General features: G+C 43.3%; 1 protein-coding gene across 1 annotated transcript in view; it reads right to left on the minus strand.

Annotated features, from left to right (window-relative positions):
* LOC103508436 overlaps positions 1 to 15,925 on the minus strand; it is a gene marked incomplete at its 5' end in the record, with an annotated part of 40,564 nt that extends 24,639 nt beyond the window's left edge. Inside the window, 22 exons of the mRNA XM_026823034.1 lie at positions 567 to 672; positions 916 to 1,064; positions 1,302 to 1,390; positions 1,826 to 2,068; positions 2,178 to 2,343; positions 2,743 to 2,850; positions 2,974 to 3,117; positions 3,377 to 3,592; positions 3,896 to 4,265; positions 4,566 to 4,765; positions 8,534 to 8,767; positions 9,194 to 9,416; positions 10,240 to 10,286; positions 10,656 to 10,893; positions 11,106 to 11,112; positions 11,380 to 11,498; positions 11,926 to 12,237; positions 12,596 to 12,826; positions 13,244 to 13,392; positions 13,855 to 14,028; positions 14,375 to 14,565; positions 15,805 to 15,925. Of these exons, the coding sequence (XP_026678835.1) occupies positions 567 to 672; positions 916 to 1,064; positions 1,302 to 1,390; positions 1,826 to 2,068; positions 2,178 to 2,343; positions 2,743 to 2,850; positions 2,974 to 3,117; positions 3,377 to 3,592; positions 3,896 to 4,265; positions 4,566 to 4,765; positions 8,534 to 8,767; positions 9,194 to 9,416; positions 10,240 to 10,286; positions 10,656 to 10,893; positions 11,106 to 11,112; positions 11,380 to 11,498; positions 11,926 to 12,237; positions 12,596 to 12,826; positions 13,244 to 13,392; positions 13,855 to 14,028; positions 14,375 to 14,565; positions 15,805 to 15,925 (3,837 nt within the window). The remainder of the gene's footprint in view (positions 1 to 566; positions 673 to 915; positions 1,065 to 1,301; positions 1,391 to 1,825; positions 2,069 to 2,177; positions 2,344 to 2,742; positions 2,851 to 2,973; positions 3,118 to 3,376; positions 3,593 to 3,895; positions 4,266 to 4,565; positions 4,766 to 8,533; positions 8,768 to 9,193; positions 9,417 to 10,239; positions 10,287 to 10,655; positions 10,894 to 11,105; positions 11,113 to 11,379; positions 11,499 to 11,925; positions 12,238 to 12,595; positions 12,827 to 13,243; positions 13,393 to 13,854; positions 14,029 to 14,374; positions 14,566 to 15,804) is intronic.
* Between the last annotated feature and the right edge of the window lie 127 nt (positions 15,926 to 16,052).

The following is a 16,052-nucleotide window of genomic DNA, read 5'->3' on the forward strand; positions in this document are numbered from 1 at the left end:
TCCGCCTACGGCTAACTTAGTCCTAAACAGAAAGGATTTCTCTTATCCTGTCCTTTTCTCTTCAATGTCGGGGTCGGGACCCTCTATCAAAACTTTTTGGGGGAAAACAATATTGTCCTCGTCTTCTTGTAGGGATGACCACATGACCAGTGATGAACTTCTCAAAAACACTTCGTGTTAAAAAAAAAAGGCTTCGAACTCTTGACGTTCGCGCGCCTTCCGGCACGCTTGATTTTCCATTTATTTCTTCTTGTATTTCCTTCACCAGGTCCGAGACTGCCGTACAGAGCCAGTTCTTCATACAGGCTTGGTTCTGACATGGACAGGCTACGACGATATCAATGGAGGTGTGGAGCGTGTGGTACCCTCCCACTGTAGTCAGCACATCTGTCCCCCTGGATATACCGGCCCTGAATGTGATCAGCTTACAGTAGACAAGGTAAGTCCCCAGGGAGGGAATCTCTGCAACAGCTGCTTTGTTAAGGCCTTTTTATACACAAAAAGCCCACTCCGAGGCTTAGGTGTAGGGACAAACCTAAAGGATGGGTTAAGCTTGTGCTGACTACAGTGGGAGGGTACCACACGCTCCACACCTCCATTGATATCGTCGTAGCCTGTCCATGTTAGAACCAGGCCTGTATGCAGAACTGGCTCTGTACGGCAGTCTCGGACCTGATGAAGGAAAAACAAGAAGAAATAAATGGAAAATCAAGCGTGCCGGAAGGCGCGCGAACGTCATGAGTTCGAAGCCTTTTTTTTAACACGAAGTGTTTTTTGGGGGGGTTCATCACATCACTGGTCATGTGGACTTTTTGTGCATGACCCTATAAGCTAACTAAGGGTGGCTAAAGAATAAGGTTAAAGGTGGTTATAATAAAATTATTTATAATTAAAAATTATGATTACTGGACTTACTTGTTTTTGGATCTCGTTGGTGAAGTCCAAAGCTCGGTTCCAGATTTGTACTTTGGTTAGTTTGCCTTCGAATCCAGCCATTGAATTCGACCTCTCGGAAAATAGTTGGGATTCAAGGTTGCCCTCTTTCCCCCTCATCACATTCCTCTCTCAGCCCAAAAAGGCAAGGAATTCATCAAGACTGTCAAGGAAACTTCAACTGATTTCTAAAGCTGTGTCCACACATATGTAGTCAATGCCGTCGATTGACAAAGTGAAGAGATGAATCTATGTTGTCGAGGCAGTGTACGGTTTCAGGCGACATCGATTGACCATCAATAGACAGCGTCGACTGTATGTGGACACAGCTCAACACAAAATAAGGTTAGTTGTAGGTAGGTACTCACCAACATTGGTTTCACAGTGGATTCCTTCCCAGCCCAGGTCGCATTCACACTTGTATCTCCCCTGCTGTAGGGAAAGTACCACCCATCCGCTGTAAGAAAGAAAGTTTAGGATTAGCAAATTGTGACACAGTTACCCCTACTGTAAAATATGTTTATAATATCTTTTAAAACCGAAAGGTACCTACATGTTCAATTATCCCCCACTTAAGGAAATTTAGGGTCCCCTGCCTATAATTTAGAGCTCACATACCTACTCTTTTATCATCACGGTATCATTTCCACCCCCGTCAATCCACTATTCAACCACCAGGGACCCTCAGGCAAAAACCTTCAGGGGTGGGGGCAAAAAAGGATATCCGCCACTGCTATCCCCCATAGCTATTCAGAACAGGGCCGTTTCCAGGATTTTGTCGCGGGGGGGCCTGAGGGTCTCGGGGTGGATGCTCCAAATTTTCGGAGCCTGGCCTACAGTAAAGGTGAAAACTTGAGCTCGAGGAGGGGTGGGGCGGGTTCAGAATACTTACTATTGAGGCAGGGACTTTCCTGAGCCGTAGTTCTCCACCTTGCCGGCAATCAGACCTTCCGTTATGAGTGTCAGAGTACCCTGGGTCCACACGATGGCAACATGATGCCATTGGCCATCGTTAATAGTGGCGTACTCGTGGAATGCCAGGAACACATCCTGTAGTTCTGGGAAGAGTGAGACCTGAACACCGCTAGAGTGAGCTTGGATCAGTGGGCGACGACCCTGCACCGAGTGACTGGAGCTGAAAACATAGAGGAGTAGAAAATTAATGATTATCCTCTCTCATTCTTGCAGTAATAAATACACATAAACAGGGTATATTCTATTCTATTCTATTCTATTTTACTTACGGAGTAGAATACAAGGTGAAGAAGACTCCAGGTTCATCCCGATGGCTGAACTGTACCCACATTCCAATAGTGAGACTATCCTCTGGGTTCATATGGAAGGGAACAACCAGCGCCGCACTGCTGGCACTTGGCTCGTGGAAGCTGAGGTCATAGTCGATTTGAATTGCTGAAATAAAATCGCAGTTACGACAATTTTAATTAATTTATTAACAAAATAGTGCCCAAAGAATTAATTTGAGTAGTGTTGGAAAGGGAGGAACAAGACACCTGAAGATACCTCTAGATATCTTAAATCAAAGCAGATAGATAGGGAGTTAGCAATGGACGTTAAGTCTTCTCAGGATTCTCTACAAGATAAATTCTTAACAGTGGATCTGAAAATAATTTTATTCGAAGCAAGGATATATCCCAAATAATATTCTTCATCTGTGAAGGGACTGGTTGTCTCATATAAGTAGTATAAGGGGGTTCAATCTCTTCTAATCTTCAAATGTCATTTCCTACTTATTTTGTTAAAAAAACTTTTACTTATAGCTTACATCAAGTAACTGGATTTAATACTCACCTGCTTTGCATTGACATCTGTATCCTTGAGGCAGATCCACACAAGTACCTCCGTTATAACAAGGCTGAGATGCACACTCGTCAATATCAATCTCACATCTTAAAGGCTCTTTCAATCAGTATAAAGAGGGTATAATCTCTTCAATTCTAATCTTCAAATGTCATTTCCTACTTATTTTGTTAACTTCTTGATGAGCTTAGCTTACATCAAGTAACTGCATTTAGCACTCACCTGCTTTGCACTGACATCTGTATCCTTGAGGCAGATCCACACAAGTACCTCCGTTATAACAAGGCTGAGATGCACACTCGTCAATATCAATCTCACATCGTCTTCCCGAGAATCCAGCAGGACAGAAACACTGGACGGTATGACCTGAGGGAAGAATTACAGGAAGTGTTTATTCACCGAACGGTAGTGAGGTCTACGTTTTAACTAGAGAGTTTTGCATTTGGTGGGTAAGGTTATTACGAAGAGACAGATTGTCGCCGAATGGAGGGTAAAAGCCCCGTCACCAAAGACCTTATCAATCAATCAAACAAGAAAGTTTTAACTAAGGCCATTAGCAAGATCAACTTGAAGCAATTTAATTTCTTTCCTTTATATCGTTCCTCACTGTTCCCTGTGTACTTACCAATCGGTACACATAGACCTCCATGTTGGCAAGAGTTCTCAGTACATTGAATAGCCTGACATTCTTCTCTGCCAGCAGCTCCTGTACTCTTGGTCCTGGTATTAGTGGGACACTGCAAGCATTGACTCTGACCAGATAAGGGCTGATAGAAGTTGACCGGACAGGGGAAGCATGGGGCTAGGCCCGTGTCTGAGTATTGACCGGGAGGGCATTTGGCTGAAAACAGAAGAAAGGGTGTGATATTGTAACCTTGTGCCAATTTGTGTATTCATAGCGTCATACATATGGCGTCGATTTTGAAGATGTTTAGTATTAACCAACCTATTGAAAGTATTGAACCAGTGGATAGAAATAGAAACAGGTAATCCAAATCCCCAGTGAAAAGAAACAACTCCTGGTCGTCTGTCTCCTGGTCGTCTGTGTCTGTCTGTCTCTGTACGTAGCTTGACTCTTGATATATTGTAAATGGAAAACACAAGAATGCCTAAATTTCAGACTTTTCATGAGGTTCTGACTCACCTCTACAGAAGTTCCTAGCGGGGGCAGCAGGCTGATAAGTGAACATATTGGCAGGACAAGCCTCACAATCCTTGTGTCCGCCTACTGGTGGTTCTCCTGTGTAGCTATTCCTTGGGCATTCCAAACAGGGCACTAGCCCAGTCGGCGAGTAGGTTCCGTAGCCACACACGGGCACACACTCTTGTACAGCCTTGGAGCCTTCCTCTCGCGTGTAAGTTCCCATGGGACATTTGAGACAGACGCCTTGGCGGTCGTTGTTCTGGTAGAAACCTCGAGGACATGGGGTGCAAGTCTTCTGGTTGATACCGGCGAATGTACCCGCAGGACAGTGCAGACACCGGGGTACTTGGTTCATATCCATGTTCAATACCTACGGAAGGAGGGTTTGAGGAAATCAATCACCTAATGGGTGTACTCTCCTATGATATCTTGATATCTCACCAGTAGATTTGTGAAGTGTCGACAGAAAAAGCCCTGGAGTGGAGGGTCAATCAAGCCCTTTATCAGTGGAAAAAAATCCCTTTACCTTTTATGTTAGTAAAGAACTAATTAGCAAAAACCCTTTATTTTTATGCTCGAAAGTTCTTAGAAACAAAAATTAGACCTCAATGCGTTCAACAAACTAGAGCTATCTCGTAATTAGGAATGGAAAATATGGAATAGATCTTACCTCGCCCACATTACAAGTGAAGCCTCGAGTGATGGTAGAAGTTCTGGCTCTCAGAGGTGGACATTGGTTACCCACTGAGCTGATGTTGAGCAGAGGCTCTACAGCAGCACTGGCATAGGGGACGTTCAAATCAAATACGAGGTTCAGAGTAGAGCCGCAAAGGTCGTACAACTGGGGTTGTCTTACTGCTGGTACAACACCTGCGGAATTGTCCACACACGTAGCTCCATTCTGGCATACATTGGCCTGGCATGCGTCAAATTCATACTGGCATCCTACGCCGGAGTAATCTCGCGGACAAGAACAGTTCAAACCAGAGCCGAAATCTTGACAGGTGCCTCCGTGCATGCAGGGGTTGCCAATACAACGCTCAGGGGCGGTCTCACACTGCTTCCCGTCCGTGCCTGAAGGACACCTGTGAAATTGAGAACGGAATGATGAGTACCTCTGGTATTTAGGGAATTTAGAATAAAATGACGTGAACAAACATGCACTCCGGATGACCTGGCACTTGCAAACGAAAAAGCAATTCATGTGGCAAATCACTGGAGATTCCAAATTTAAAGTTAGTGACATTTGCAGACACGGAAAATCAAACAATAAAACAGAATGAAAACAAATTATCTTTGACATTTAGAAGATAAGTAACTTTCAACCCCGTCGGCTACGTGTTGGTAAACTCCACAATAAAATGACGTGAGCAAACATGCACTCCGGATGACCTGGCACTTGCAAACGAGAAAGCAATTCATGAGGCAAATCACTGGAGATTCCAAATTTAAAGTTAGTGACATTTGCAGACACGGAAAATCAAACAATAAAACAGAATGAAAACAAATTATCTTTGACATTTAGAAGATAAGTAACTTTCAACCCCGTCGGCTACGTGTAGGTAAACTCGAATCAGAGGTAAACAAAATAGTCTAATGAGACATAAATAGACATGACGTTTTAGTACAGGAGCCAATGTCCTCAACTCTCTAACTCTCTACTTACACACAGAAGAAATCTTGAAAATGGTCTAGTACGACATAAACAGATATGACTCATTTTAGTACAAGAGCCAATGTCCTCAACTCTTTACTTACACACAGAAGAAATCTTGAAACAGATCAATACAGTTGGCATCGTTCTGACAAGGCATATTAGTACAGGAGCCAATGTCCTTCTCACAGCGGGAGCCGGTCCATCCAGCCTTACCTAGGCTGGGACCGAGACGGATACCTATAACTGGAGCACTTACCACAATCAGGGGCGACCACTACTTGTCCCTGAGGACAGGCATAGTCCGAGGTCAAACTCAGGGAAGCTGGATCAGGCACGGTATTAGGCAGAGTGTCGTGGACATCAAATTGGTCCTGTTCTAAGATGAGACCTTCCAGGAGACGTTGAACACTGGCCCTGGCTTGAGAACCGGAGTGAGATACTGGATCACTGTGGAGATTCGAATTAGGTAGAATCAGTCTGGGAGCTAGCGATGTGAACTAGTCTGGGAGCACCGAAAAATCCTACCACGCCAGTAGTATCTACATGTCGTTATCAGCTCTCTTAATGGTTTTACTGACTATGTAAATGATCATTTATTAATTGAGGAAGGCAATTGAACCTGGTACATAGCCATTGAGTGATCGCTTAGACTGCTTAGAGCTAATGTTCGCAAATGCGATAAGTGTAGACCGAAATCGGCAATCTCTTCCTCCAATACCCCAAACAATATCTTTCACAGATATTGAATAATCAGTAAGAGTTATAAAAGCATGCAAAAGGTTCTCGCCAATACACTTACTTGAACGCTGGAAACCCAATATCCAGCCTATAGGCATCCTTATAGGGAGATGTTGACCTAGACACAAAACACATGCGAGGACAGACAGAAACACATTGGACATGCTATTAATCAAGTGAAGACATGCTTTAAGGTTTTAAAAAGAACTTTGAAATTTCTGTGGGGGTTAATTTGTCATTGCCTACCTAACTATGAGTAGTGCTTGAAAGATGGCAAAAGCCCACAGTAGACTTGGAGTTAATATGGGAGAAAGGTTCCTAGCTATTAGTATTAGGGTGTGTCCACACATAGTCGACCGGCCATCGATCGATGTGGATCGACATTCGGTCGACTATGTGTGGACACACCTTTAGGGTCATTGGGTAGTTAGTGGGCCAGCAATAGTAGGGTGTTAAAACGAGTGTATTTTCAAGTAAACCATATACAAATTTCCTTGAATATAGAAACCATCCTAATTCTATGAAGGTTAACTTTTAAAGCGATTAAATAAGCATTAAGCAGGTAGGTACATAGGTAGTACCAAGGTCATGCAAATTGTTAGGCAGTGGTTATAGGTAGATAAGTAGGTATGTACGTTTGGTGTTTGGTTCAGAGAAATCCATGAAATGCCATTCAGAGGTGGTGCAAGGTCCATTTCAAGTGCAAACATATCAGAAGCCACAAGTTGAAGTAGGTAAAGGGTGGTTTGGCAAGCAGTGCAATAGTGGTTAAAAGACATCAGTAAATGCAAAAATCAGGCTGCAAACAAAGTGATGCGAATCAGTCGCCAATGGCAGAGGGAGTTACGGGTCCGGTCTGCCCAATATTATTCAGTGGTGACTTACCTTTTGACTGGTACTTGAACTTCAAGCTCATACACAGCTGTGTCGTCAGAGGCACGCTTAGGTCTTGAACTACGGTGGTCACTCTCAAATTCGTATTAACTTGGCCTTTGGATATTTTCGATTATAACCCCAGAGTCCATTTAGGTATTTATCTATCAGATTTATTTAAAGTGGCAGGAATCTCCTAAAAGAGCTTTTCAGAGTCAGATCCTTGACATTTTCAGACCGAACAACTAGTTTCAACAAATTTAATAAAAACTTGCAACTTGAAATACATCCAAAATTTGAAGTTGAAATTTATTTATTTAGGTAGGTATTCTAGTAAGTGACATAAATATAAAGTATTTACTTACGTTTTCTACAGTCATCTCCAGTCAAGTTGAATGGACATTGGCAGTAGAACCGGTTGGTAAGATCAATACAAGTGGCAGTAGGAGGACAAGAGTTCTCCTTGCAGTCGATAATATCCTCGTCACAGTTCTTGCCTGAAATGGAAACAGTCAAAGTGGTAAGCCAAGTGGGAATGAACCCAACGCAACGAATCAATTTATACATTTCAAGGAACTCTGAATGCTTATATATTAGGTACATACCTAATGGGAATAAAAAAGAACTTTCCTTCATGCTCAACGGTCGTAACACAAATTGCGTGTTGAAAAGTTGAAATATGTGTGTTGAAAAAACCGGGTATACAATTTATAAAACGTATGGGCAGAAGATTTCTTTTCTCCATAAGTCCAGACGAATTATTCATATTTGCTGGGCTCAAATGTTTAAACTGCCCAAAGAGTCTGCCCAAAGAACAGGCTATATCCCAATCCCACCCACCTGTATATCCCGGAGGACAAATACACTGGTAGCCCGGTCCATTGTCCACACACCTGCGGAAGTGAAAGGGGAGGGATAGGTTAGAATAATGAAATGGACACCTAGATATCTAAATATAGTTAGGTAGCTAGGTACGCGTGAAAAATATCTAAGACCCTTAGGATAGATATTTCCTCTTCCAAAAAATAACCAACAATGTAGCTCCAAAGCGGCCAGGGGTCATTTCCGCACTCAAAAGTACATAGCTTGACGAAATGAATGACCTGAAGATGACATTGCTGCAGTAGCTTGAAGAGATTGACCCTATTGAGGCAATCCTATTTCGGGGTTTTCAATCCTATTTGGGCAGATCAGGCAGGTTATCCTGCCTGTCACGGTAGGTATTTTCTATTCTTACCCAGAATGAAATCAATGTTGACAATATTCTCATCGGTCAGGTGTGGTTTGGCGTCAATGAAAGACACATTCATGTTCACATTGACAGCAGAGCTGGGCAGATGCCTGTCACGGTAGGTATATTCTATTCTTACCCAGAATGAAGTCAATGTTGACAATATTCTCATCGGTCAGGTGTGGTTTAGCGTCAATGAAAGACACATTCATGTTCACATTGACAGCAGAGCAGCGCTGGGTGAGTACATTGTTGAGAGATGGATAGAACTGTTCCAGGAGATCCGTGTATTGTTTCAGACAGAGGTTAGCAACAGCGCCATTAGCACGGTACGCGATGCTGGCAACAATGTGGTAGTCTGCTTGCTGAGTGTCTGGAAATGAGCAATATTATTCGATGTTGAATCGTTAAAATCAATGCTAGATAGTCTTCAATTGACTTTTAATATTTCAGATAAACCCAAAAACTACTGAAGGGTAAAAACCCCCATCAAATCTATAGGTAAATGTCTTCTTAGAACGAACAAACTATAAGTCCTAGTCCAAAACAATATCCCCTACTAGCCTTAATAACAGTGGGTGCCCCTTCTACCCGACAAAACAATTGGATCAAAATTATTAGGTATGTGTACAATGCCTTCTATCGAAAACAAGTCAACTATCAACTCAAATGAAAGAAAATCAATGCGAAAAGAAACCTCTTCTTTGAAGAATCTTTAGGTAAATTTCATATTTCAAAGCAACCAAGTCCTCAAGGAGCTTACCATCTTTCAAACCATCCAAGTCGTTAAGGAGCTTACCTTCAGACACACAGTCTGGTACCAAGGATGACGGGGTCCACAGAGTCTTCTGGTCACACATGAATGTCTTGACGGGTTCGCCATCAGTAAATCTGAAGCCAGCATTACAGGTAGCAACACACTGGAGGTCTTTGTCAATAGAATCACCGGGTTGACAGTTGAGAGCGCCGTTGTTTGGAGGTTTGAGTTCCCAATCCACGCACGGGGTGGCTTGCACTGACACCTGGAATGGTTTGATGATTGATTAGGAGTTAAGTTCTCAAACGACCCAAATAATATGTACTTACCTACCAGGTTACTAAAATGAAGGTTTCGTAGCGTGTCTTCCTTCGAAGCTAGGGAAGCAGTGCGTCCCTTGCTCTCTAGATTTTTTTCAAGAAGCCTGTTCTTACCACCTTCTTATCGAAAATATTAGGTAGGTAAGTCATTTAGGGATTATTAAACCTGGTCATTTAGTGATTATCTCAGACCATCTACAGATCGGCATACTGTACATGGGTTTATAAGTTCCCCTTTTGAAAAGCTCACTCCTCGCCACTGTGAGATAGCATCAAATCTACAAGACCTGTCCTAAGATAACATCATAACAAGCTTCACCTAGGAGGCAAGGCTTCTCAGCGCAGTCGTCTGAAAGAGGAGAGATGGTTAGGTGAGCATAATCAGGAAATTCGACCCGTCCCATGATGGAACCATAATGGATTGATTGATTCAGAAAATTGATCTACCATTGCGCCACTGTGAGATAGCATCAAATCTACAAGACCTGTCCTAAGATAACATCATAACAAGCTTAAATCCATACACAAAAAGCCCACTACGAGGCTAAGTTGTAGGAGCAAACAGCCCTGAAGGATCGCTTAAGCTACTACGAATCTACGAAAATAACATTGAACCCACATACCTGGAAGTGACACACTGCCTTGTTCCCGTACTTGTTAAATACATACACAAAAAGCCCACTCCGAGGCTTAGGTGTAGGAGCAAACAGCCCTAAAGGATCGCTTAAGCTACTACGAATCTACGAAAATAACATTGAACCCACATACCTGGAAGTGACACACTGCCTTGTTCCCGTACTTGTCCGTAGGTATATCTCTCATATGATGGACAAGATTTGGGTTCTCTGACATAACAAGAATTCCAGAAATTTAAATGTGAGAAGAATCAGACTCATGCTTATCCTCGGGCTATCCATACACAAAAAGACCACTCTTATACATGGCTAACTACTTTGTTTACTTACCTCCATTCTTACACGGGAACGATTCACACTCGTTAATGTTCGTGGTACATCGGGGTCCCGTCCATCCTGCCTCACATAATACCCAACGTAACTGGGATTTGTTAAGACCCCCACCAGAAAGAAGTACATTGGGTTATCCTGGAGCATGCTTTATACTTGTAGGGATTTATTTTGATTTGTATACAATAGGTAAATTGTAACACGAGACTAGATACTTACACAGAAGATACACTTTGAATGCACAGGTTGCAGAATTGCCGGCAGCATCGAAAGCAACGTACGCCACATGGTAAGTGCCCCATAATAGGGTTTGCCCCGGTCTGTGTCCTCCCTTCTCTTCTACTTTCACCACGGCCACGTTGTCACTGAATCTGGGCTCATCCCAAGTAACTACAGCACTGCCGTTACGGGCAATAACCCACAGATCTCCCGGGCAGTAGTCCACGTGAGGTGGCAACTGAAATGTACGAAAAAAAGTATTAGGTACGCTTAAGTTTGGCATCTTAACAAAAGCAGCTGATGCACGTCACAAAGAAGCAGACGAAATAATCTTTGGAAAATTTGGTTTATTTGAATTCTTCAACTAAATAATAACCGAATCTTGAGGTTTAGGGGGGGGGGGGGGGGGAAGGGGGGGGTGGATCACTAAATTCACTGATTTGAGTGGGCGGATTCACTATGAATCAAGCGAAACGGTCATTTTACGATTGTCAAGAGTAGACCAACTAGTTACTAGAGTGTACGACCTTTACTATACTAGTTCCTGAGCGATCACTGCTAATACCAAGTCCTGTACTTATTTATACGACTCGAATCGCACTAAAAAGTCTCTGCACCCTAGCAATTGCTATGTGGATTGATTTTCAAGAATAAAATTCCATACCTCGGCTGAGATTAAACCCACGCCCTCCTGATTACCAGGCGAATTCTATTGGCCACTCACCTGTTGATACACTTCTGGTCACATCCACCATTATTGACGGCACACTCGTTAATGTCCGTACATTCCAGTCGGGTACATCCCATAACTTCCAATCTTAAACATGGTGCTCCGACGTAGTCCTGAAACAATATGAATGAAATCTGTCAAATAGTATTCCTCGAACCATCCGTCGGGTCATAAGTCGTAGCTTACATCACAAAGACGTATAATACGGCACCAAAATTTGGTAATTTATTATCTAGGACGGCATAATTTCAGGTCCCATGGGAAACATATGAAATGACTAGGGGTGGGTGACGCTGTCTTGTATGTGTTAAGCTGGTACTCCGAAGATCAAAACTGATAAGTCCCGGAAAAGTCGAGTTTTTTACTGCTATGTGCTTGGATTACTAATGCTATGGATACCCACTAAAATTGTGGCGAGGCTCTATTACAGGGGTCGGTAACCTTTTCAATGCATGGGCGCAATCTGTTCAGGCCCTGAAGCGGGCCTGGCGCATCAATTCTATTTAATAAGGGGTGGGAGCCAACTTGACTACAACTCACCTGTATCTTGAACTTGATATACTGGGCCTCGATAGGCACGGGCAGGTTCAACACAGACAGGGTGGGCTCGAGTATCCTGAACTCCACAGGGGTACCGTCTGGGTTCGTATAATCTCGGAAAACATCGGTCAAGTTGTTCGAGTGCTGAATTCTCACGGCTGAAGTGAACGCTTGTCCTCCCATACCTCGGGATACGCCTTGGGTGCGGAATCCGCGGATGATGCTGGGGGCTTTGAGATCAAGCTGGATCCAGTTCGAGCCTGGTTCTATGGCGTTACCACACCAACCTCGGCCACTGTTCAGACGAACGAGCTGAGAAGGGAAGATGAAAGAGGTTTTTATTAGTTTGCAGATTTGGACAAGAGTATCAATCTATCAATAGTACTCCTGACAACAAAAACTACAACTTACTTGTATCTTGTTAAACAATGTCTGAAAAATATGCACTGGAACTCAGTTAGAAAACAGTATAACTAAGTCAAGAAGGGAAGGCTAGAATATTTTGAACTCATTTTATGAAAGGAAAGATATACCAACAACTATGTACGTTAAAGACAAGATCCTTAGAAGAATAAATATTGAGAAGTAGGATACCGAATTTTAAGTAGTGATTTGGGTTGTCCAACAGTAAAAGATGGAATCAGCATAATAATCAGTAAAAGAAACCTACCTCTTTGTTATAGGTGGGTTCATATCCGGATACGCACTTACCTGGATGACAGATCGGCAGTGAACACTCTTCAATGGTAGCTCCTCCTGCCTTAGGTGTGGTGCGTCCTGAAGGACAAGAGACACAGGCAGGTTCCAGGCCCTGAGTTCTGTAGGTACCTCGGGGGCAGGGCTCACAGGTGCCATCGCCTGCCAGTTGCATACCACTAGCACACTCATCCTTACATTCGTCCTGAGGGAGGAAGATAGAGGAGGGTTAGTTTTAGGTATGGAATCGGAAAATAGGGATTATAATAGTCTTTTCTTATGAAATGAGTCCAGTATTTAGGCCCAGTGCATCGAGCCCATCTAGGGCGATTCGTGTCTTCGGGGTGGCTTACCCGATTTAAAGACACCTAATGGTGGATTTCAATGAGTTCCTGGGAGCACCCCAAATCAGCCAGTGAATGCCTCCAATGTGTTTTCATTTTATTTCATCCAACTGATCTACGAAAACCTAACTAGAATAACTAGGAGTTGAGTGAACATTTGACCCTAATAGCCTCAGAAAAGAGCGGAAAAAAATCAATCGCGCCTGAATTTCACCAAGGTAAAACCTCACTTTGTTGGGTCAATAAAGCAGGGAATTCTAGTCCTGTACATTGCTTACCTGCGAGGTGGCTTCAGTAGATCTCGTGATCTTGCCCAATCCACACAGCTGACATCTGAAGCTGCCTTCTTTGGGTTGGAAGAAGCCATGTCCACACGGTCTGCACAGTCCAGTCTCGTCGTCGTAGTATTTGCCTGCTGGACATCGCTCTGGAAGAAGAAAGGTGCGTTAGTATGCAGGACAAATGACTGGAGTAAATCTATAAGAATCCTTCCCACTAAGGTCCCAGGTTCGAAGAAGCTTAACCTATCCTTTAGGGCCGTCTAGCCCCAACACCCAAGCCTCAGATTGGGCTTTTTGTGTATGGAGTTAAGCTGGCCCCAGGATCTCCGACAAAGGAATTGAGCGCATTACAGGACGAAACGTGCTCCTTCAAAATATGGATTGCAAGACAATCAGGTACATATAGAGATAATTACCGTCCTTATGTATCTGATGCGTTAGTAAAGGCTCTCAAGTCAAATGTCAGCCCAATGCAATCACCCGAGGACAACTAGGGCTCATTGAGAGGCTGACGAAAAACGCCGACCCCGTCTAAACACGGGAAAAGGCGAAAAAGAAGAAGAATATGATGAAGAAGAGGATATATCTGATGAAATAGGGAGACTTACCTTTACATTGAGCAGCAGTGCGAGCGCCAGGAGCTATGGTCACTCCTGGTCTTCCTGCTATCAGTGGACAATCGATACAATGCAGCTGGCCAGACTCACTCTGATAGGTTCCTACCGGGCATTGAACACAGGACTTTGTTTCCTTACTGTAGTATGTGCCGACCGCGCAGGGTACTGTGAACAATTAATAGCGATTAGAGAACACTGACTGCATTAATAATAATATTTAAGTAGGAAAAGGCTAGGAAGAAGAAGACTATTGAGTAAAAGGTAAGCAAGATTAACGCTGGAGGCGGTCTCTACCACTTACATTACATCGAAATGAAGGACTTTTCCAACGAAGTTCCTGTGTGCGGAGTCCAGTGCGTTGGACTATTGCACCCCATCTTTACCTAACCCTTAGAGTCTCTATTATTATGTGATCAAATTCTCAACTAAAGGAGGATAAAATTCCTTACCTAGGCTGGGATTCCTTACCTAGGCTGGGACCGAGACGGATACCTATAACTGGAGCACTTACCACAATCAGGGGCGACCACTACTTGTCCCTGAGGACAGGCATAGTCCGAGGTCAAACTCAGGGAAGCTGGATCAGGCACGGTATTAGGCAGAGTGTCGTGGACATCAAATTGGTCCTGTTCTAAGATGAGACCTTCCAGGAGACGTTGAACACTGGCCCTGGCTTGAGAACCGGAGTGAGATACTGGATCACTGTGGAGATTCGAATTAGGTAGAATCAGTCTGGGAGCTAGCGATGTGAACTAGTCTGGGAGCACCGAAAAATCCTACCACGCCAGTAGTATCTACATGTCGTTATCAGCTCTCTTAATGGTTTTACTGACTATGTAAATGATCATTTATTAATTGAGGAAGGCAATTGAACCTGGTACATAGCCATTGAGTGATCGCTTAGACTGCTTAGAGCTAATGTTCGCAAATGCGATAAGTGTAGACCGAAATCGGCAATCTCTTCCTCCAATACCCCAAACAATATCTTTCACAGATATTGAATAATCAGTAAGAGTTATAAAAGCATGCAAAAGGTTCTCGCCAATACACTTACTTGAACGCTGGAAACCCAATATCCAGCCTATAGGCATCCTTATAGGGAGATGTTGACCTAGACACAAAACACATGCGAGGACAGACAGAAACACATTGGACATGCTATTAATCAAGTGAAACCATGCTATGAGAAAACAGATTTGAAGGTTTAAAGTTTTAAAGAGAAGAAATTTGAAATTTCTGTGGGGGTTAACTTGGCATTGCCTACCTAACTATGGGTAATGCTTGAAAGATGGCAAAAGCCCACAGTAGACAAGGAGTTAATATGGGAGAAAGGTTCCTAGCTATTAGTATTAGGGTGTGTCCACACATAGTCGACCGGCCATCGATCGATGTCGACTGAACCGTCCACAATGCCTCGAATCGATGTCGATCGACATTCGGTCGACTATGCGTGGACATACCTTTAGGGTCATTGGACTCATTGGGTAGTTAGTGGGCCAGCAATAGTAGGGTGTTAAAACGATTGTATTTTCAAGTAAACCATATACAAATTTCCTTAAATATAGAAACCATCCTAATTCTATGAAGGTTAACTTTTAAAGCGATTATTAATAAGCATTAAGCAGGTAGGTACATAGGTAGTACCAAGGTCATGCAAATTGTTAGGCAGTGGTTATAAGTAGATAAGTAGGTATGTACGTTTGGTGTTTGGTTCAGAGAAATCCATGAAATGCCATTCAGAGGTGGTGCAAGGTCCATTTCAAGTGCAAATATATCAGAAGCCACAAGTTGAAGTAGGTAAAGGGTGGTTTGGCAAGCAGTGCAATAGGGGTTAAAAGATATCAGTGAATGCAAAAAAATCAGGCTGCAAAAGTGCAAATCAGTCGCCAATGCCAGAGGGAGTTACGGGTCTGGTCCGTCCAATATTCAGTGGCGACTTACCTTTTGACTGGTACTTGAACTTCAAGCTCATACACAGCTGTGTCGTCAGAGGCACGCTTAGGTCTTGAACTACGGTGGTCACACTTGACATCGATGTTGAGATCTTTACATTCTTTGGTACCTGGAAATAGGGAATAGACAAATGGGATCAGATAAAGCACTAAACTTGGCCTAGTCAGAATGGGTTGCAATAGTCCTACTACTGGACTCCGCACACAGGAATTTCGTCAGAAAAGACGCCCATTTCA

This window comes from Diaphorina citri, unplaced genomic scaffold, assembly GCF_000475195.1.
Source record: "Diaphorina citri unplaced genomic scaffold, Diaci psyllid genome assembly version 1.1 scaffold398, whole genome shotgun sequence".
Lineage (NCBI taxonomy): Eukaryota > Metazoa > Arthropoda > Insecta > Hemiptera > Psyllidae > Diaphorina > Diaphorina citri.